This window comes from Ovis aries, chromosome 23, assembly GCF_016772045.2.
Source record: "Ovis aries strain OAR_USU_Benz2616 breed Rambouillet chromosome 23, ARS-UI_Ramb_v3.0, whole genome shotgun sequence".
NCBI classification, from domain to species: Eukaryota; Metazoa; Chordata; class Mammalia; order Artiodactyla; family Bovidae; genus Ovis; species Ovis aries.
The window spans coordinates 23817705-23841959 of NC_056076.1; the positions used below are offsets into that span (position 1 = coordinate 23817705).

General features: G+C 40.4%; 1 protein-coding gene across 1 annotated transcript in view; it reads right to left on the reverse strand.

Annotated features, from left to right (window-relative positions):
- The window catches only part of ASXL3 (ASXL transcriptional regulator 3), a 200229-nt gene that overhangs the window by 58931 nt on the left and 117043 nt on the right, over window positions 1-24255 (reverse strand). Inside the window, exon 8 of the mRNA XM_060405208.1 lies at window positions 18372-18535. Coding sequence (XP_060261191.1) covers window positions 18372-18535 — 164 coding nt within the window. The remainder of the gene's footprint in view (window positions 1-18371; window positions 18536-24255) is intronic.

Genomic DNA, 24255 nt, shown 5'->3' on the forward strand with positions numbered 1-24255 from the left:
TGAGTTTGAGTGAACTCCGGGAGATGGTGATGGACAGGGAGGCCTGGCGTGCTGTGATTCATGGGGTCACAAAGAGTCGGACATGACTGAGCGACTGAACTGAAATGAACTGATAGTGCTGGTCCAGAACAAATGCCATAACTACATCAAGCTCACTTCTTTGCCTGCTCATAAGCTTCCTCTCTCTTCAAAACTTTATTCCCAGTGGCTTTCTGTACATTCCCTCCAATTGTGGTTTCTCCTACCAAACTGTAAGCTTGGTGAAGGCAGATACAGGGTAATCTCATGTAACTGAGTATCCCCCATGACTAGCACCCTACACTTAGCTCCCCATTAAACTTCTATTAATATTTGCAAATATAACTAATTTCCCCTGAATCATCTTTAGCTTTAACTGAAACTGCTGAAATCATTTTTATCCTGTTTCTGTATGACGCAGTCGACCTTGTTCTCTGAATTGTCACACTGGGTCCAGTTTCTGGACTTCCAGGTCTATCCTACGTCACCTTATTGAGCTCTCTCTTCATCCTAAGACAGAGAGGTCTGTAGGTGTTGGATCATTACTGGATATTGAGAGAGTCTTTTCAGGAACTCAGCTGCACCTTGTTCAAGTCTTTCAGATCCAGATAAGGGATCAGGAAAAAGCACACGCTCACCCTACTGATGCTTCCTCAAGTAAAGGTTTGTACTTGTGGGGAGTAACAATTGATGCTTTAAAAAGAATCTACTAACCACATGTTTAAGGATACATCACTGAGTCTAGGCCTCCCTTTAGCTGGCAAAACAGCCAGTCGTTGGGACACAGAAAGCCAGCTAACCCCTTAGGCAAGCGTGGACTGGAAACATGTTCTTCAGTGGGAATGTCCACAGTTGAAAGATTAAATCCTAGAGGAATTTCCAGAGAACAGGAGCCAGGTAGAGATTTACTCCTCCTCCCAAAGGCTCCACCCTTGCTTCTGGCCCTGATAACACAGCCGGGGTTCCATCTAAGGTAAAGCTACAGTCTCTTTCAGTCAAATCCCATACCAGTTCTCTGCTGCAGGCAGTTATTTTTATTCTGGTCACCTCTGAACTCCATGTGGGTTTCCCAGGTGATGTAGTGGTAAAGAATCCAACTGCCAATGCAGGAGGGCCAAGAGAAGCAGGTTAGATCCTTAGGTTGGGAAGGTCGCCTGGAGTAGGATACGGTACTTCGCTCTAGTATTTTGCCTGGGAAATCCCATGGACAGAAGAGCCTGGCAAGTCACAGTTCATGGGGTCACAAAGAGTCGGACATGACAGCACATACACACGTAACTCCATCTACTCTCATCTGCATTATCTCCAGCAGAAACCTCACAGTTTCTGGAATCGGGATGGCATTCTCCATCCAGGTTCCAAGACTGGTAAAGAAATAGAATGATGGGTAAAAGCCAGTCCCCTTTTAATGGGAATTTTAGAAGCAGGGAAGTAAATTAAATATGCAGACTTATACTGCCAGCTTAATCCAGAAGCTCAGACATAATTAGACCATCCCCATCCTGCTTATAATTGATTCTTTACTCCTTTACAGTGATCTTTAATAAATTTGACAAATAGAATGAAAATATTTTCTCAGGCAATTTTATTTTCTGATTAGGGCTTAATAACTGCTATGAGTTCTAAAGGTGAATTCTGTTCTCTTCTTCTCTTGAGCCTAATTTAAGAGTAAGTCACCGTATGACACCTGTTCCTACTCATCCACAGTGACCTTGGCATTACAATACCCCTTATTAAAAGGAGAGGCACTAATATGTAACCTGCCATATGCATGACTCTCTTCCTCAAATCTAGTCCTTTGTATGATAAGACAAGTTGTTCAAGTTCCTTGTTCTCCATTCCTGTATAAGCTGGTAGTTAGGAACTGAGCATACATGCATTATTAAATAATTTATATAAAAAAGGTAATTATGAAAATATCAGATGACAATATTAAATATTTATCAATCTGATATGCCAGTGACCGTTGATAATACAGGGCCAAGGATACCCCCTCATGCCTTGAGAGCGGCCACTTAGTATCTAATATAAAGGAGGAAAGAAGTGGTTTAACGCACAGAATGGGACATTGTCCAGGTTAAATGAGTTTGTGCTCTTCAATTAATCACCTCACACATGGGATGGAAGGAGGCTCCATTTGTTGGATTGCCTATTACGTGCAATTACTTGCACATCTGTAACTCAATCCACTTTAAACATTATTTGATACACACTGAAGCAGATCCTGATAAACAGAAGTTGATGTTAACTATCCAGTTAGCTAAGAAATGAATAATATCGTGATGAAATCACTTCCCTCCATAAGCATAAGGCTCAAATGGCCAGAATGGAAATATGCAGGCATGGTCTGCATGGATCTCTCTGACTGTGCGTGATTTACAATCACCAGTAACTGAGTCAGGATAGAAGGAATATTGGATTTCCTAAGTACTTTAAGACATCCTTTCAGTAGCAGGGAAAAAGCCAAAGTGTCAGTTCCATTAAAATAATTACATCTCAAGTACGCACTTACTTTTACCTCAAGGCTTAAGATATGAGTATTTCTTTAATATCTTTAATACGTTCAAATTTTTATAATCTGTTAGGTAAATTGACATTTCATTATATATGCTATTTGTAGAATAAAATAACGGTATAATTTTAAAATCAATATATACAGTACATAGAGCAATCTCTAAGAGGAGCCTGAGTTATTGCAAATGTATGAGCTATTCCCATGAAGGAAAAAGATGGAAAGCCCTTTCCCATTTGCATTTATAAAGGCTGCGTGACTTCTTTAAATATATACACTGATGCCAACAGAGCCATCAGAAATCAATAAATCACATTCTCCCGTGCTGTAAAATGTCTGACACACGCATTCATTTTCCCGGTCCGAAATTCTCTGCAAAAGGGACTGTGTAAATGTTCCATTTTGGTTTAATGACATTCTCCACAGTTAAAATTATGTGCATTATTGCCAGTGAGTTCAAAAACCTGAAGAGCACAAAGCTAGATCGGATTTTAAAGAGCCTACATAGTACATATCCTTCAGTGGCCCATCATTTAATAGACCATAGGCACACAGAACCAAATGGGAAGATAAGTAAGAATGGATTGAAATACTGCAATTACCATTTGCACACACAAAAATAATAGGCATAATTTATTTAGAAGCAGCTGGGGGAAGGCCCTGTAAGTATTTGGAGAGACAGTCTGATAGCCTGACGCCACCGAATGGAGGCAAAGATGAACATCACTTAAAAATGATACGGATGACAGAAATGACAACTATCTATTCATCAGTGATTTTCAATCTGAGAATGTAATAAAAACCTAAATACGACTCCACTTTAGTTGACATTTATTCTACCAGCTGCCATATATTTTTAAAAGGTCATAGAAGTGTCCTATGTCGACGTCATTTATAAAGTACAAATTCTTAAAGAAAGAAGGGATCCGTTATGTACAATCAAGAAGGTTCTAAAAATTCTCCAAGCACATCTTGCAGAGAGCTAAGCAAAAAAGCCATGTCTGAAATAAACCCAAGCACTGAATTTAATAAGCCAGCATGGGGACTGAACAAGAACTAGCTAGCAACAGTTCTACCTGCTCACCGGCAGTAACCAGTGCTGCCCTGGCCCACCCCTTCTTTCCTTTTTTTTTTTTTTTGCAGTTTTATTTACTTATTTTTGGCTGTGCTGGATCTCCGTTGCTGTGCAGGCTTTTTCTCTAGTTGCAGCAAGCAAGGCTCTCTCTCCAGTTGTGGTGTGCGGGCTTCTCATTGCAGTGACTTCTCTTATGGAGCACAGGCTCCAAGGCGCAGGGGCTTCAGTAGTTGCAGGGTCTAGAGCACAAGCTCCACAGCTGTGGCACACAGGCTTAGCTGCTCCGCAGGCTGCGGGATCCTCCCAGACCAGGGACCCAAGCCACGGCTCCTGCATTAGCAAGTGGATTCCCCACCACTGAGCCACCAGGGAAGCCTCGCTTCTTTCTGTGTGTTGATCTCTGAACCAAAATGCTGTGGCCAAGGAGATGACGTTTGACTCCTGTGTTTTCCCAAACTGGATTATACTGGAAGTGTGTTATTCTGAGACTCTTTTTTTTTAACAACGTGTCTTTCTTAACCTTTATCCCACATTATCCTTTTCATGAGACCTCCACCCACACCAGTCCCCCTGACCTAACTTTTCTTCCTATGGAGCCTGGACCCCATAATCAGTTGCCCGAACAAGGATCTCACAAGTCCCTTAAAATCTTTTGGCTCCTTTTTAAATCTTCAACAGCTCTGGCAAAACTCAACTGCTGGCTCCAAGCTAAATGGACCACTATCTAGCAGTGTTGAGTGGAAAACACAGAAGTAGACCAAGGATGTCTGCCACCATCTACACTCAGATGGGGCCTTCATGTTGGTCAGCAAGCACTTTTCTCCAGGATGAATTCATAGGACAATCCATCCAGCTGCTTTCCAAAGCTCTTTAACTCTCAAGAAATCCTGAATCCTCTAGTTCCTGAGCAGACAAACCACCACCCAGCTGAAAACCCCTCACTTTACACCATACTCTTTGAAAGAAAGTGTTAGTCTCACAGTCATGTTCAACTCTCTGGCGACCCTATGGAGTGTAGGCCACCAGGGTCCTCTGTCCAAAGAATTCTCCAGGCAAAAGTACTGGAGTGGGTCGCCATTCATTCCCTTCTCCCAGAATCTTCTTGATCCAGGGATAGAATTCGGGTCTCCTGCATTGCAGGCAGATTCTTTACCATCTGAGCTACCAGGGAAGCACTGTACCCTTTACTTTCAGTTATTTCTTCACTCCATCCTTCATGATCATCTTCTCTCTGAGCTCAGAAATTAGCACTATTTTTTTTTTTTTCTTAAACCAGCTTCTTCAACAAGAAGTCTATCCCTTTCCATTATTCTAAGACTTGGGGTCATAAATCAAATCCTTGTTCTTCTATCTTCAATTTCTTCTGGGAACTGCCTCAATTTTTAGGACAAAATCATGTTTAAGTCCACCCTAGCTTTAAAAATACAGCAATACTTTGCTATTCTTAAGTGCACAATAAATAGTACCTAAAAGGAGTGTTCCATTTCTCCTTCTCCCTCAAATCCAATTACCAAGTCATGATGATTTTATTTCTAATGTCTGTATTGGGCAGAAGGGCCTCCCCTCCTGAATTCATAGGTTGAAGCCCTAATTGAAGCCCTAACCGTACACTTGGAGACAAGGCCTTCAGAAAGGTAAATGCATGTGTGCTAAGTGGCTTCAGTCGTGTCTGACTCTTTGCAATCCTGTCGACTGTAGATCTCCTGGCTCCTCTGTCCATGGGATGCTCCAGGCAAGAATCCTGGAGTGGGTTGCCATGCCCTCTTCCAGGGGATCTTCCCAATCCAGGGATCGAACCCACGTCTCTTATCTCTCCTGCACTGGCAGGAGGGTTCTTACCACTAGTGCCACCTGGGAAGCCCCCTTCAAAGAGGTAATGAGGGTTAAATCAGGTCATACTGGTGAGGCCCTAATGCAGTATGAGGGGTGTCTTTATAAGAGAAAGCGACATTGGAATTTGGGGCATGCAAAGAAAAGGACAAGTCAAGGCACATATAAAAGGGAGCTATCTACAAGCCTAAAGAGCAGAGAGGCCCAGGGAGACTCCAAGAATGCCAGCACCTTGATCTTGGACTTGCAGCCTCCAGAACTGGCAGAAAACAAATTGCTGTTTTTAAGTCACCCAGTCTGTGGTATTTTGTTAACAGCAGCCCTAGCAAACTAATACACTGTCTTCTGAATAAGGCCCCTCCTTTCCATTCTACAATATAGTGGCTTTGGCTAAAATTCTTATTTATCAGACATGTTAAATTAGCCTTTTAAGGGGCTTCCCAGGCTGTAGTCATTCATTCATTTGGAAAACATTTACTGAGCACTCATTCCAGGCCTGGAAAATCCCATGGACAGAGGAGCCTAGTAGGCTGCAGTCCATGGGGTCGTGAAGAGTCAGACACGACTGAGTGACATCACTTTCACTTTTCACTTTCATGCATTGGAGAAGGAAATGGCAACCCACTCCAGTGTTCTTGCCTGGAGAATCCCAGGGACGGGAGAGCCTGGTGGGCTGCCGTCTATGGGGTCGCACAGAGTTGGACACGACTGAAGCGACTTAGCAGCAGCAGCAGCAGCACTCCAGACCAGGCACAGTGAGGAGGAGAAATAGAGCCACTTTACCCTGGGGCTGTTAATTTCCATGGGGAAAGACAAAAGAACAAATACATAAACAAGTTAGTCACAGACTTTAATAAGTGCAGGAAAGGAAACAGAAAACTTAGAAAACAACCAGAGATAGTACTTTAGATAGGAGAGAGAAGAAAAGCGCTTGTGAGGAGCTGACATTGAGACTTAGTGGAAAACGAGGTGGCTTTGCCAAATGATGCTGGGAAAGCATTTCCAGCAGAGCTGAGGGACAACAAAAGGCTGAGGCATCAGGCACAGGAAGGAAGACAGTGTGGCTACATGGTACCCAGAAGGAGAGCGCGGGATCTCTCCTCTACCATGCTTCGCTCTTCCAATAGAGCTTTCTCTGTAACACAAATCTAACAACAGCACGCTCCAAATGTAAAATCTTGGTATGTTCTACATTGCTTACTGACCTATGAGGACTTTTTTAAAAGCTCACTCCACCTACCTTTCTAGCCTCAACTTTCTCCCCTCAGCCATCTCAAATTACGTGTGGACAGATACCATACGCTTCTCTGCCGGTCCTGGCCGCAAGGGAGCATGATGCAGAGAAAGAACATCACATTGGGGGTGGACAAATCTGTGTTCAAATTCTGGTGTCCATGTTTTTACTTGGAAGAGGCTGGGTGAGACCTTTCCTTTCCTTATCCTCAGTTTCCAGTTATATAAGACAGGAACACAGACTCTTCGGAGAGCTGCTGTAAGGACTAGTGACCATCTCTGTGGGAGGCCTGGCCCTGTAGGCAGTCAGTGTTATTACCGGTAGGCATGGTTTCCTCTGCTAGGAATGCCCGCCTTACTTCTTAACCTGGGAAACTTCTCTATCATTTTGGACCTCGTTCAATAATACCTTCTCTTGAAACCTTCTCTAACTCCCACAGACAGGATATAACCACCTCCTCTATGTTCTCGTGGGACTTCACTGGTAGCTCAGCTGGTAAAGAATCCACTTGCAATGCAGGAGACCTCCATTTGATTTCTGTGTTGGGAAGATCCCCTGGAAAAGGGATAGGCTACCCACTCCCAGTATTCTTGGGCTTCCTGGTGGCTCAGGGGTAAAGAATCCACCTGCAATGCAGGAGACCTGGGTTCAATCCCTGGGTTGGGAAAAGCCCACTGAGGAGGGCATGTCCACCCACTCCAATATTCTTGCCTGGAGAATCCCCATGGGCAGAAGAGCCTGGTAGGCTACAGTCCATGGAGCCGCAAAGAGCTGGACATGACCAAGTGACTAAGTGCAGCACATGTCCCCTTAGCACAATGCATATGCCACCACCACAGCACTGTTCTCACCTACAGGCTTTCCTGTCTCTCTTCTCTAACCATACTTCCCTCAGGATATGAACTGTAGGTATTAACATCTGTATCATCAATGCTTTCCCAGGCAGCACTAGTAGTAAAGAACCACCTGCCAATGCAGGAGACATAGAGATGCAGGTTTGATGCCAGGGGCAGAAAGATTCCCTGGAGGGCAGGATGGCAACTCACTCCAGTATTCTCGCCTGGAGAATCCCAGGGACAGAGGAGCCTGGTGGGCTACCGTCCACAGGGTCACAAAGAGTTGGACACAACTGAAGCGACTTAGCATGCACGCACAGGTTACATAAACGTAGTTGAATGAATGGACCATACATCCTTCCCCAAACCACTAGAATTGGCTTTCCATCCATATCATTCTACTTCCTCAAAGGGTCTGTCAGTCAGGAACCCAGCAGGTACAGGTGACTCATTCAAGTTAGCATTCTTCAAAGAAAGTGGATTAAAGGGACTGTTTATAAAGATGTGGGCAGGATGCAGCCAAACCACGGAGGACAGTGCAGTAAGCCAGAGTGAACGATGGGGGCAACTATTGGACCTGAAGGGTGAGGGGAGAAGGGAGTGATTGGAACTTGGAGAGGGATGTGTGGTGCAGACTTTCTGATAGAAGCTGCTCAATGGGTGTGGCTTCTGTTGTCCAGGAAGGGCAGGTGAGGGGCTCAGTCTCACTCTGCTTCCTCCCCTGCTGGGGCGTCCCAACAACAGAAACCAATTAAGAGTCCAGGGGCCTTCTCATCCTCCTCCTGAGTGATTCAGGCCGGAAGTGTATATGAACGCGGGCCTCTGAGCTAGAGAAGTTGTGGCGGGACTCGTGTTGGTGCAGAGTGGGATCACGGAGCCCAGTGGGGTAAGGTGAGCGACTGTATGGAGGGGAGACCTGGAGAGGGGAGACAGAGCAGGTCGGGGGGCACCTTCACAGCGTGACGGAGGGGTCAAGCAGGAAGGGAAAGGCGCAGGGGAGGTGGGGAGGTGGGCAGTCATGGAGAGTCAAAGCCTCAGGCTGGTAAGGAGACCATCCCCACGGGGAGGTAAGGTGACCAAGACAGAAGACTGACTGACTCCCAGGGGGTTCATGGACTATTTAGATATATTGAGAGTAACAGAAAGTGATTTGTCACTGTCAGTGTTGGACAGCTACAGAAAGGGATAAAGCCAGGATAAACCAGGAGGCATTAGGTTAGTTTTGATGCATTAGTGTGAATTCATAGTTTACAAGTTATAGAGGTGCAACTAGAAATAAATGTAAATGGAAACTGGTTTACAGTTACGGACTGTGAATAGGCTCATACTCTTTCTCCTGTAAGATGTGCCTCATCTCCAAGACACAGAAGGTAGTCACACACGCAAACATGCACAGGCATGTATGGATGCACGCAATCCTGCATATACAGACATGTATGTATTTCATAAGTCTGTCCTAGATCTGGGAGCAGCCATACCCCAACAGCAAAGAACATATGTATAGTAAGATCTTGATTTCTAAATACTACCTTCCAGTAAAGGGAACTAAGGTTCCTTGGAGAAGGGGTGCATTCCAGGGCTGGGGCAGGGAAAGTATAAGATGAGATTGGAACAATTCCAAATGAGATACTCAAAGAGTGATGGAGACACTTCAGAAGCCAGAGGAACCAGCTTGAACAGGCTCCTAGTGACCAAATGTGGACAACTGAGCATAATAACTTGCTAAAAAACTAGGGAACAATGAAGAAACCACAGAGAAAGGAGTAAGTGGAAAAACTGACAGGCTGAAGAGGAATAGGATATCTACACAGCTTAAAAGAAAGTCCTTACAAAATACTATTTAATTACAAAGAAAAAAATATGTAATATCCTGTAGAAGCCTTGGGGGATACATTTTAATAGAATGTTCAAGTGATCAACATCAGTATCAGGAGAAATCAAATTTGTGCCAGCTCATAGGTGCAAGGAGAACACATCATCACTTGTCATATTCTTCCTCATGGTAAAATCTGAATCTGATCACTAGGAAACATCACACAAACTAACATTGGCTTATAATCTTCAAAAGTGTCAGAATCACAAAGTCAAGGGAAGAATGAAGAACTATTCTAGAGTGAAGGAGACTAAAAAGATATGACAACTAAATACAATGACAGATTTGATACTAAAAGGATCTTGTTACTAAAAGTGACATTACTGGGACAGGTGGCTAAACGTGAATAGAGTCTAAGAATTACACAGTAAGAATCATAAACGCCAGTTTTCTGATCTTGATTGGCTACATTGTGCTTATGTAAGAGGATGCCCTTGTTTGCAGGAAAAAAAAAAACAGGCTTAAAATCATAATATATTGGGGACAGGGGGTCTGATGGATAATGAGGCTTGAAACTTCTCTACTATATTTTTAAGTCTTCTAATAGTTTGTTATTATTTCCAAGCTATGGTTTTTCCAGTAATCATGTTTGGATGTGAGAGCTGAGGACCATAAAGAAGGCTGAGTACAAAATATTGATGCTTTTGAACTGTGGTGCTGGAGAAGATTCTTGAGAGTCCCTTGAACTGCAAGGAGATCAAACCAATCAATCCTAAATGAAATCAATCCTGAATATTCACTGGAAGGATTGATGCCAAAGCTGAAGCTCCAATATCTGGCCAGCTGATACGAAGAACTAACTCATGGAAAAAGACCCTGATGCTGGGGAAGACTAAAAGTAGCATGAGAAATGGGAGACAGGGGATGAGATGGTTAGATAGCATTACTGACTCAATGGACATGAGTTTGAGCAAACTCTTGGAGATGGTGAAGGACAGGGAAGCCTGGCATGCTGCAGCCCACAGGGTGACAGGGAACTGGACACGACTTAGCAAACGAACAACAGCAAAATTAAAAACAAAGGAAGACAGAGGCATTGTTCTTGCTGAGGCAGCAGTCCATATATACATTAGTCTCTATAGACAGCCTCCTGGAGCAAAGCAGAGCCAAGGAGGCAGAGGGCGGATCTAACGGAATGAAGGAAAGATGTCCCACTTACTCCCTGTGACCTCCTAAAGTCCATTTGACACTACTGCCTGCACATAATCTCATTGATGATCTCACAGATTTGCTATTTTCTATCTATTCCCTGGCTCCTCCCATACCCTTTATAATATGCACTTCCTCACAAATATATGTCTTTTTCTGGAATGATTATGATATCTCACAGTATCATCAAATTCCATAGCTGACACTATAATCTATGTAGATTCTAATCATTAATTACATTTTCTCCAGTTACAAAACTTGAACACATAATCACTTCTGGACATTTCCTATAATAGAAGCATCTCAACCCAACACATTAAAAATAAAACCCATACCTACCCCATTTCAGTGAACAATGATAGTTGACTTTCCCCCCAGACCCCCACTGCACAGCCTCCAACAGAACTTCCTAAAAACCAAATTTCTAAAGTTGAATTCCTCACAGTGCACCATTTTACTTTTGGAGATGATGAGCACTCTAAAGTTCAAGAATAGGCCTGGCTGCTTTAAACCAATTTGAATATTCCATTTCCCCCCAGTTGGAGTCATTGTTTAAGTGGACAGGTGATCCATATAGTACTATTCATGTGACTCTTAGGTCCTGTTTTTGAAATACTAGGACAGAAGCATCAATATGTAACAGGAAGGAAAGAGGCAGGGCACAACTTATGAAGGAATGACACAGTCCAAGGACACAACATATACCAAGGAAAATCAAATGGGTCCAAGACGGCAGACAAGCAGACTCCGACTAGCCTTTGATCCTCAACCAGCAAGCTAGATGACACACCCAGAGGCTTCCTGACAGTTCCAAAACACTACCAAAAGACAAAGGAGTGGGCCCAATTCCTGGAAATCTCCATCCCTTCCCCAAAATAGCTGGAATAACCCTCCCACTCATTAGCTTATGAAGTTACCCAGCCCATAAAAACTAACCGCAGCAACATTTCAAGGCCACCAGACTCTGCCCTCTGCGATGGCTCATACTCTCTCCAGACTCACCCTCTGCAATGACCCTTACTCTCTCTGTGGAGTATGCTTCTCCCTGAATCTGAGAAAATCCACGTATTACCTATCCCTTTGTCTCTCACTAAATTCTTTCTGCGATGAGGCATCAAGAACCTGAGCTCCATTATGTCCTGAAACCAGTACCATGGGTTTGGGCTGGAAGGAAATGGCACCCCACTCCAGTACTCTTGCCTGGAAACTCCCATGGATGGAGAAGCCTGGTAGGCTGCAGTCCATGGGATCGCTAAGGGTCGGACACGACTGAGCAACTTCACTTTCACTTTTCACTTTCATGCATTGGAGGAGGAAATGGCAACCCACTCCAGTACTCTTGCCTGGAGAATCCCAGGGAATGGGGATCCTGGTGGGCTGCCATCTATGGGGTTGCACAGAGTCAGACATGACTGAAGTGACTTAGCAGCAGCAGCAGCAGCAGCAGCAAGTCCTGACCATGTGGGTTTGTGTCCCACCCTGGGTTTTGGCTGGGTTGGAGTCCCAGCATAAAGTCCCAATCTGAGGTCAACAAACAGCTTCAAATATATTCCCTAAGAATGTGAACCAGTAGAAAAACACCCAGTTTTTAAAAATTCAGGTAGCCATCTTACCACAAAGGAATTCAGGTTTAGAATAGTGCCAACTATAAGAGAAAAGATTTTTTTAAATGAATTCTTTAAACACAGTTAAACTGGTCAGTGATAACTGAATCCTTGGACTAACAACTGGAAGCCTACTCCAACCTTCATCTTACAATTACCTGAGCCAATAAATCCCCTTTATATTTAAGTAAGTTTGAGTTCAGTTTTCTGTTAATTGCAGCATAATGTGTGTGAGGTAAAATTAAAATCAACTAGATGTGACAAGGTTATAAAACAACTAGGAATATGTAAAACATGTAATCTAAGATAAACAGTCCTCTAGAAAAAGAAAGGAAAAGTACAAACATGGAAAAAAAACCAAATACCAGAAAGGCTGGCTTAATGATAAATGAGGAACCCAGCTTCCCTTATTTTAAAGGTGTCATAATGAATTAAACTTTGGCTTCACATGGCCCAGAATAGGAGAGCATATAGGACTGCTTCAGGGGAGAACTCAGGCAGTAACTTGGGCAGTCAAAGGAAGAAGACAAGAAAGCTGAGAATTTCAAATTTTGTAAAAATATGTGAAATCAGGCTTTCATACAAGTGAAATTTCACATAATTGCACTACCTTCCACTGACTCAAGTAAATTTGTGTAATCAGATTCACATTTCCATGCCTTTCCTACTCCTTCTGGCCTAGAAAATGGTGATGTTCACCTCCTTCTGGATTTTTATAAACTGAACAGAAATAGAGCAGTTTTGGAAGCTTGTTGCATTCAGTCGCCTGTTCCTTGCTGCTGGGAGAGAGGGCTGAGCTCAGCTCCAGCAGGGCAGAGACACAGTTCTCAATTTCTCAATGTCGAATGTGGATGGGGCCACAGAGTCTTCCTGTCCTCCCAAATAACTCTAGATAGTATCTCCACTTGCCTCCAGACCTTCTACAAACCGACCCCACAGGCAGTGTCATTTACTTTTCAGGGTTGAAAATATGCAGGGAATTCAGTCCTTTCGTTTCTTCTCGAAGGCCTGATGTCTTAGGACAGACTCTTAATCTCTCTTTTTAATTAATTAATTTTTTTATTGAAGGATAATTGCTTTATAGAATTCCGTTTTCTGTAAAACCTCAACATCAATCAGCCATAGATATACATATATCCCCTCCCTTCCGAACCTCCCTCCCATTTCCCTCCCCACCCCACCCCTCTAGGTTGATACAGTGCCCCTGTTTGAGTTTCCTGAGCCACACTGCAAATTCCCATTGGCTATCTGTTTTACATATGGCAATGTAAGTTTCCATGTTACTCTTTCCATACATCTCACCCTCTCCTCCCCTCTCCACATGTCTGTAAGTCTATTCTCTATGTCTGTTTCTCCACTTCTGCCCTGTAAGTAAATTCTTCAGTACTATTTTTCTAGATTCCATATATATGCATTAGAATACAATATTTAAATATTTAATCTTTTTCTTTCTGACTTACTTCACTCTATATAAAAGGTTTCAGGTTCATCCACCTCATCAGAACTGACTCAAATGTGTTCCTTTTTATGGCTGAGTAATATTCCATTGTGTATATGTACCACAACTTCTTTATCCATTCATCTGTTGATGGACTCTAGGTTGCCTCCATGTGCTAGCTATTATAAATAGTGCTGCAATGAACAACGGGATACATGTGTCTTTTTCAATTCTGGTTTCCTCAGGGTATATGCCTAGGAGTGGGATTGTTGGGTCCTATGGTGGTTTTATTCCTAGTTTTTAAGGACTCTCCATACCATCTTCTATAGTGGCTGTATCAATGTACATTTCTACCAACAGTGCAACAGTGTTCCCTTTTCTTTACATCCTCTCCAGCATTTAATGTTTGTAGACTTTTTGATGATGGCCATTCTGACCCATGTGAGGTGATATCTCATTGTAGTTTTGATTTGAATTTCTCTAATAATGAGTGATGTTGAGCATCTTTTCATGTGTTTCCTAGCCATCTGGATGTCTTCTTTAGAAAAATGTTTGTTTAGGTCTTTTTCCCATTTTTTTATTGGGTTGTTTGTTTTTCTGATATTGAGTTGTATAAGCTGCTTGTATATTTTGGAAACTAATCCTTTGTCAGTTGTTTCATTTGTTATTATTTTCTCCCATTCTGACGGCTGTCTTTTCACTGTCTTTACAGTTTCCTTTGCTGTGCAAAATTTTTTAGTTTAATCAGGTCCCATGTGTTTACTTTTGTTTTTATTTGCTATTCTAGGAGGTGGGTCATAGAGGATCTTGCTTTGATTTATGTCACCCCTAAGGAGACAAAAGAACTGTACACAGAAAATTACAAGACACTAATGAAAGAAATCAAGGACAACATATAGAGAAATATTCCATGTTCCTAGATGGGAAGAATCAATGTTGTGAAAATGAATATACTACCAAATGCAATCTACAGATTCAATGTGATCCCTGTGAAATTACCAATGGTTTTTCACAGAACTAGAACAAAAAAATTCCACAATTCATATGGAAACACAGAAGACCCTGAACAGCCAAACCAGTCTTGAAAAAGAAGAATGGAGCTAGAGGAGTCAACCTTCCTGACTTCAGGTTATACTACAAAGCTATAGTCATCAAGACAGCATGGCACTTGTGCAAAAACATAAATATAGACCAATGGAATAAGATAGAAAGCCCAGAAATAAACCCATGCACCTATGATTACCTTATTTTTGACAAAGGAGGCAAGACTACACAATGGGGCAAAGACAGCCTCTTCAATAAATGGTGCTGGGAAAACTGGACAGCTACATGTAAAAGAATGAAATTAGAACACTTCCTAACACCATAAACAAAGATAAACTCAAAATGGATTAAAGACCTAAATGTAAGAAGCCATAAAACGCTTAGAGGAAAACACAGGCACAACACTAGATGACATAAATCAAAGCAGACTCTCAATCTCTTATCTCAACTACTGTCTTTATCTCTTACCCAGTCTCCCTGGGTCTTATCTTTCGTCCAATACATTACTTACAGGGCTACTGGCTCCTAAGAGAAAATAAGGACTGACTTTATTATCCTTTGGATCTTCTTCTCCTGCCCTAGGTCCAGGCAGTACATTTATTTAAATTATTCTTTGTCTGCTGTTTCTCATTTGAGAAATTGCTTGAGTATCCCCTGGTTTCAGAAGAAGTTAAAGAGTTGACTCTGCAACCAGGTCTCCCAGGTCGTAGACCACACTGTCCTTTAGCACAGTATCCTACCATACACACAGCAAGTCTTTGTAAATGACAAGCTCTTCCTCTGTAAAATGCACTTTCTCTTGATGCTACTTACAAAACACCTTCAAGGTGCAAGATAAGCATCTGTTTCATCCTAAAATCTTCTTCAGTACTATGATGCTTAGGGCTGGTGCACTGGAACGACCCAGAGGGATGGTATGGGGAGGGAGGGGGGTGGGGTTCAGGATGGGGAACATGTGTATACCTGTGGCGGATTCATGTTGATGTATGGCAAAACCAATACAATATTATAAATTAACCTCCAATTAAAATAAATAAATTTATGTTTAAAAATAAATAAAGTTCTTCACCCTCTCTGCCTTCTGAGGACTTTCTTTATATTTCTATTTATAAGACAAGACAGAAAGCCTGGTCTTATACTAAATTTCCCATAGATCTATCCAGTTATCAGACTTCTTTCCTAGTAAACAGGAAGCTATATTTCAGGATAAGCTTGTCTTTCTCCTCCACCTGCTATTCCTCTGCAAGAATCATTCTTGAAGCCTCTGTATTTAGCAAAGTAATAATACATGCTCTGTAAATATTTCTTGAATACATAATTTCCCACTGAACTACCTGTTCTTTGAGGACAGCTATTGTGCCTTATTCATTTATATGCCTCACAGTGACTGGAAAATACTGAGTAACAGAAACTGCTACAGGTTGGTTTAAATACTAGACTTATTCAGAGTGGCCTTCTGGGTTACTGAAATACTTGGCTAATCCTAAGACAATCTGTCATTTCTTTATTGCAAAAAGATGTGAGTATTTTATATATGCTGAATCTCATTCCAGCAACAGGAGGTAGAACTGTAAACAAGATAAACCACACATACCTTGAAGTGGAGGGAATAGCTGTATAACTAATAAGTTCACTGTCCCCCAAATAAATAAAGTTTTTCTAAATACCTGAATGCAATGCTCAGTCATACCAACTTGAAACCCAAGAATTATCAGAGACTTCTCCCGAAATCCTGCTTCAAGTGTTATTTGGAAAAATGTAAAATTGCTACCACTGGATGATAGTGATGATGGTGGCTATGTGACTGGTGATGGTGACTGCATTATCCTATTCCTTTTCCCTTGTAGCTCAGTTGGTAAAGAATCTGCCCGCAATGCAGGAGACCTGGGTTTGATCCCTGGGTCTGGAAGATCCCCTGTAGAAGGAAATGGCAACCCATTCTAGTACTCTTGCCTGGAGAATCCCAAGGACAGAGAAGCCAGGCAGGCTACAGTTCATGGGGTCGCAAGAGTTGGACGCAACTTAGCAGCTAAACCACGTTCCTTTTCAAGTTCAATGCTATTCCTCAAATTCAAGCTCTCGTTTTGCCTTTTGGAACAACTAAAATGACCTTCTAACAACCCCTTCCACATGCTTCCCATCTCTAACATTCCCTTTTCAGTACTGCCAGAATAATTTTCTTAAGAAGTAGTGATCTTATTACACAGCTCTGCTCAAAAGCCCTCAATGGCTTTGCACTGCAAACACAGCAAGAACACTGTTCAGACTTCTTAGCCTTATACTCAAGTTATCTTCTAAAATCGACTTTGAATTTGTCATTCCAGACGCACTGGTACTGTCATTCCTATAATCCAGACTCCGCTCACAATTCACTTTTGATTTTGTATATTTGAATCTTTCACATAAAACACATCTCCACCTATTTTATTCAAATTCTGCCTATACTTCTAGGCCCAATTCAAGGATCTTGAATTTGTCTGTGATTTTTTTTTCCCTTCTACATACAAAAGTTCAATTTACTTTGTGCTTTTCTCTATATGTTCACCTGTTTCTAACTCATATTTTCATTATTTAGGAATATAGCTTCTGTGTCCAACTAGAGTGTATTTAATCACTGATTCAATAAATATGTAATAGGTACTTACTGTATTTCTGTTATTCCAAAGCACCAAATATTTATTATATTCAGAAGTAAATATTGAATAAATTTTCAAACAAAAATGCACAAAAATCAAAATAGTATTTTTCTAAAATGAACAATAATATCCACCAAAGATATACAAAAGAATGGTAGAAAATAGCAGCTCATCAAATTTTAAGTATGTATGAAAGGGTTGTTAAGAAAACAGAATCAAACAAAAAGCTAAAAATATTTGTTCAAAATAATATGGAAATGTTGAATCAACCTTGCCCATATCAATTTATGGATGTGTCTATAGTTTTGAGATGCAGATTTATAAACACATGCATAATATGTCCATCAACTGCAAACTACATACAGTGTCAACTCTTATTGAAATGAGAATTGCAAGGAAATGTTTCCTTAGTTACCATTTAATAATTTTGCAAAATTTAATAAAAATTTATGTGATGAAATATTTTTTTTTCTTTTCAAAGCCAACAGCTTCAGGAGATGATTGATGCCTGCTATTATGAGTCTATATTTGTACTTCCTTATTTTATAAGCTTTTCAAAAATACAAAAATACACTTAAAGCATTTCCAGTTCAACTAAAAATAAAGATAAAAAGGTGATTATTTATAGGCAATCATATTCATGATGATAGACTCTCAGAAGCCAACTCCAAACATAAATTTTAAATGCTTTTTGGAAAGAGCTGAGAATGAAAACATTTACATAATTTCTTAGAAACCCTGGCTTTTTATTGCTGCACTTCAATATTCCCTCAGGGCAAAGGAGCAGCTACTTCAAAGATTTATTTGATAATGGAACATTTGATTTCTTTGTTTTTCCTTCTCAATGTGGGTAGGTCTGTTGTTTCCACTCTATGGCAATGTGCTATATTTTAAAATTTGAATTGGCTCACTAGTGATAGTAAAAAATGAGTCTGTTTTGGCAGATTAAGCAAACACACTAATGCCAGCAATAAGTATATAAATTACATAAATATACTAGATTATTATACTAGATTATTACAAAACCATCCACTCAGGTATCAGTCATCTTTGATAACAGACCCGGCACTTCATAATGATATAACTGGTAACTGATATCAAATGTCTGAAACTTCTACTTACCTGCCTATCCACTTCTGGGAGCAAAAGCAGGAGGTACTGTTGAAAATGCTGAGGTAAGGAAGCAAATGTATGTTTATTTATTAATGCCCTCAAGTTAGTGTTGACAAGAATAGATCCCGGGGTTTCTATGTCAATGTCCTCAGCTTTGGTCCATTTCAAGTGTCCTGTGATAAATAAGCAAGAGGTATGAATTCACTATAGATTGGGAAAACATACACCTGTACACACACATAAAATGTATACTGAAGGTATATATATATATTCAATAATGTACTTAATTGTGTCTCTTTTCAGAGTGACATTTCAGAAGAAAATCTCCAAAGCTTCTTTGCGTTTGTATTTTGCCTTAGTTGCCTTTAATTTTCATAATGTCTACTTCACTCAATACCATCTGTTTATTTAACCCAAAATAGCACCAGGTCTAGATAAAGTTGATAAAAATATCTGGAATGCAGCATTAAAAATGAGTCAAAAATGCAGGATAGAGCAAAAATACAGGGAATAGATTGAGTAGTCAGGATGCACATTTATAGGAATTTGAGAATGAAAAAACACAGCATATCACAGAGGGACAATATTTGAAGAGCAAATGTCTCTCCAAGTTTTAGAACTAAAAAATGAGTTTTAGAACTAAAAAATGACAAGAGTCCTCAGAAAAAGCAACATACCAAATCACAAAAAGGATAAATACTCATTCCTCCATCTGATGTGTTGAAACAGCAAAATATCAAAAATAAAAAGAATATCTTAAAATTATTTTGAGCAAAAACAGATTACCCGCAAAGAGATCAATGTAAGACCCAGGAATCATATTACCAACAAATAACAGATGACAATGAAAAGGCCAAAAGAAAATAAGTTTTGATCTAGAATTTCATTAATAAAAATGTCCTTCTAAATGGCAATGATAGCAAAGATATAAGAATATTTTCAGTACCATCCAAAATGGAAATTCTCTCAGATATGCAGATGAGACCACACTAATGACAGAAACAGAAGAGGAACTAAAGAGCCTCTTGATGAAGGTGAAATCATAGAGTAAAAAGCTGGCTTAAAACTCAGCATTCAAAAAAAACCTAAAATGGTGACATCTGGTCCCATCACTTCATGGAAATAGATGAAGAAAAAGTGGAAACAGTAACAGATTTTATTTTCTTGGGCTCCAAAATCACTGCCAATGGTGACTGCAGCCACAAAATTAAAAGATTCTTTCTCCTTGGAAGAAAAGCTATGACAAACCTAGCCAGTGTATTAAAAAGCAGAGACATCACTTTGCTGACAAAGGCCCGTACAGTCAAAGTTATGGCTTTTCTGTAGTCATGTACAGATGTGAGAGCTGGACCATAAAGAAGGCTGAGTTCTTGAGGAATTAATGCTTTCAAACTGTGGTGTTGGAGAAGATTCTTGAGAATCCTTTGGACTGCAAGGAGATCAAACCAGTCAATCCTAAAGGAAATCAACTCTGAATATTCACTGGAAGGATTAATGCTGAAGCTGAAGCTCCAATACTTTGGCCACCTGATGCAAAGAGCCAACTCATTGGAAAAAGACTGTGATGCTGGGAAAGACAGAGCACAAGAGTAGAAAGGGGCAACAGAGGATGAGAAGGCTGGATGGCATCACTCTCTCAATGGACATGAGTTGAGCAAGCTTGGGAGATAGTGTAGGACAGGGAAGCCTGAAGTACTGCAATCCATGGGGTTACCTTAAAGAGATGGACACAACTTAGCAACTGAACAATAGTCCCTTAGAGAATCATGCTGAAAAATCATTAGTGCATGCTTTTAACAAACAAAGAAATTAACTCAAAGCAAGAATGGGTGGGTTGCAGAAGTAATAAAAACCCAGAAGATGAATAGACATGAGTAACTCCAAATAAATACTAACAGAGGAAAATAAAACTAACACAAATTAAAATGTAAAAAAGAAAAAAGAAAACAGTACACAATTGCATGAGAGATGATGCAGTGTGACTGAAATAAGAATGCTATATAACTCTGGCACTGTTTGGGAACAAAAGAGATACCATCTAGCTTTTAACTTTGTTAAAACTCTGTAGGTAGAGTCTATAGGTGTCATTGGGAAAAATGAAAGACTTAGAACTTCCAAATAAATTCCTGGAAAGAAAACTCAATCATATGAAGTCATAAAAGGAGGAGAAAAAAATTTTTAATTAAGTCCCCCAACTCAATAAAAAAATATACAAGTGGATTTTCACATTAGTTTTTAAAAGTAACACAATCCAATTATATGCTGTCTTACAAGAGATACTTAAAGATCACATGAATAGAAGAAAATGAGGAGAAAAACTCAAAACAAGCAGGCAGACATTCAACACAACAAGAAAAGCAATACTATAATACTAACATCAGATAAAGATAAACAAAGCTTTAAAAGAAAAAAAAAACCCTTTTTGGGGGTAAAAAAGCAATTCCTTAGGTATAAAATGAATTCACTGGGAAAATACAATGACCTTAAGCCTGCATCCATTTAAACTGCATAACATTCAAAATTTAAAACTGAGAGAATTAAAAATAGAAATTGGTATTCCATTATGCTAGTAGGATATCTGGACATATTTTATCAGACAGTAGACGGTGAAGAAGCTGCCTGCAATACAGGAGACCTGGGTTCAATCCCTGGGTCAGGAAAATCTCCTGGAGAAGGGAATGGCTACCTACTCCAGGATTCTTTCCTGGGAAATCTCATGGACAGAGGAGCCTGCTGGGCTACAGTCCATGGAGTCACAAAGAGTTGGACATGACTCAGTGACTAACATTGAGGTAACAGGTAAAAAACATGTCTTAGGAATGCAGAGGACTTTAAAAACTATAATCAATCTTAAACCAATGAATTTAACATATAGCACTGAACTAAGGCATTTTCTTTTAGTAAGCACTCAAGAAACAGTTTTTAAAAGATACCCTAAACAGACCAGTGAGTCTCAACAAATACTGAAGAATAACAGAAAATCTCATCTCTATATCCACAAAGAAATAAACTTAGATATCAATAACAGAAATGTAGCAACTCTTTGGTCTTCCCACACCAATTATATGTTTGGAAACTTGGAAGCAAACTTACAAGTAACTCATAAGATAAAAAATTTTGTAAAGGAAATTACAAAACATTTGGATTCTAAGTGACATGTCAAAATTTGTAAAAAGCAGCTAAATTGTTATAAAGATAAATTGTGCATATTTAAGAGTACAAAAAATACTGAAAATTCAAGAGTTGAGTGTGCAAATCAAGAAGTTAATGAGTGAACTACTGAATAAAAACTGAAAAAGAAAGATAGTAAAGAAGCAGAATGGATATTCATAAGTAGAAAAGAACAATTATGACTATCAAGAACAGAAAAAGGATTTTTTCATTAACATTAATAAAACAAGTATACCTCTAATGAGAGATGGCTTAAATAAACATTAATAGGAATAAAACATAGGCACATATTTGAGGTACAGTATAGATTCAAAGGCAAATATAATTATAATGAAAAGTAGAGTTAAAAAAGTATGGATGGATGGATGCTCAGACGTATTAGACTGATGCCAGGTTCCTCTGTCCATAGAATTTTCCAGGCAAGAATGTTGGAGTGGGCTGCCATTTCCTTCCCAAGGGAATCATCCTGACCCAGGGACTGAACGTGCATCTCTTGCATCTCCTGCACTGGCTGAGACAGAAGTAAGTAGGTGCCCAACACGCTACTGGAGATCAGTGCAGAAACAACTCCAGAAAGAATGAAGGGATGGAGCCAAAGCAAAAACAATACCCAGCTGTGGATGTGACTGGTGATAGAAGCAAGGTCCGATGCAGTAAGGAGCAATATTGCATAGGATCCTGGAATGTCAGGTCCATGAATCAAGGCAAATTGGAAGTGGTCAAACAGGAGATGGCAAGAGTGAACATCAACATTTTTGGAATCAGCGAACTAAAATGGACTAGAATGGGTGAATTTAACTCAGATGACCATTATATCTACTACTGTGGGCAGGAATCCCTTAGAAGAAATGGAGTAGCCATCATGGTCAACAAGAGTCCGAAATGCAGTACTTGGATGCAATCTCAAAAGGACAGAATGATCTCTGTTCATCTCCAAGGCAAACCATTCAATATCACAGTAATCCAAGTCTATGCCCCAACCAGTAATGCTGAAGAAGATGAACGGTTCTATGAAGACCTATGAGACCTTTTAGAACTAACACCCAAAAAGATGTCCTTTTCATTACAGGGGACTGGAATGCAAAAGTAGGAAGTCAAGAAACACCTGGAGATAACAGGCAAATTTGGCCTTGGAATGCGGAATGAAGCAGGGCAAAGACTAATAGAGTTTTGCCAAGAGAACACACTGGCCATAGCAAACACCCTCTTCCAACAACACAAGAGAAGACTCTACACATGGACATCACCAGATGGTCAACACCGAAATCAGACTGATTATATTCTTTGCAGCCAAAGATGGAGAAGCTCTATACAGTCAACAAAAACAAGACCAGGAGCTGACTGTGGCTCTGATCATGAACTCCTTATTACCAAATTCAGACTCAAATTGAAGAAAGTAGGGAAAACCGCTAGACCATTCAGGTATGACCTAAATCAAATCCCTTATGATTACACAGTGGAAGTGAGAAATAGATTTAAGGGCCTAGATCTGATAGGTAGAGTGCCTGATGAACTATGGAATAAGGTTCGTGACATTGTACAGGAGACAGGGATCAAGACCATCCCCAGGGAAAAGAAATGCAAAAAAGCAAAATGGCTGTCTGAGGAGGCCTTACAAATAGCTGGGAAAAGAAGAGAGGCAGAAAACAAAGGAGAAAAGGAAAGATATAAGCATATGAATGCAGAGTTCCGAAGAATAGCAGGAAGAGATAAGAAAGCCTTCCTCAGCGATCAATGCAAAGAAATAGAGGAAAAGAACAGAATGGGAAAGACTAGAAATCTCTTCAAGAAAATTAGAGATACCAAGGGAATATTTCATGCAAAGATGGGCTCGATAAAGGACAGAAATGGTATGGACCTAACAGAAGCAGAAGATATTAAGAAGACGTGGCAAGAATACATGGAAAAACTGTACAAAAAGATCTTCACAACCCAGATAATCACGATGGTGTGATCACTCATCTAGAGCCAGACATCCTGGAATGTGAAGTCAAGTGGACCTTAGAAAGCATCACTATGAAGAAAGCTAGTGGAAATGATGGAATTCCAGTTGAGCTATTTCAAATCCTGAAAGATGATGCTGTGAAAGTGTTGCGCTCAATATGCCAGCAAATTTGGAAAACTCAGCAGTGGCCACAGGACTGGAAAAGTTCAGTATTCATTCCAATCCCAAAGAAAGGCAATGCGAAAGAATGCTCAAACTACTGCACAACTGAACTCATCTCACAGGCTAGTAAGGTAATGCTCAAAATTCTCCAAGCCAGGCTTCAGCAATACGTGAACCATGAACTTCCAGATGTTCAAGCTGGTTTTAGAAAAGGCAGAGGAACCAGAGATCAAATTGCCAACATCCGCTGGATCATGGAAAAAGCAAGAGAGTTCCAGAAAAGCATCTATTTCTGCTTTATTGACTATGCCAAGGTCTTTGACTATGTGGATCACAATAAACTGTGGAAAATTCTGAAAGAGATGGGAATACCAGACCACCTGACCTGCCTCTTGAGAAACGTATATGTAGGTCAGGAAGCAACAGTTAGAACTGGACATGGAACAACAGACTGGTTCCAAATAGGAAAAGGAGTATGTCAAGGATGTATACTGTCACCCTGCTTATTTAACTTCTATGCAGAGTACATCATGAGAAATGCTGGACTGGAAGAAACACAAGCTGGAATTAAGATTGCCAGGAGAAATATCAATAACCTTAGATATGCAGCTGACA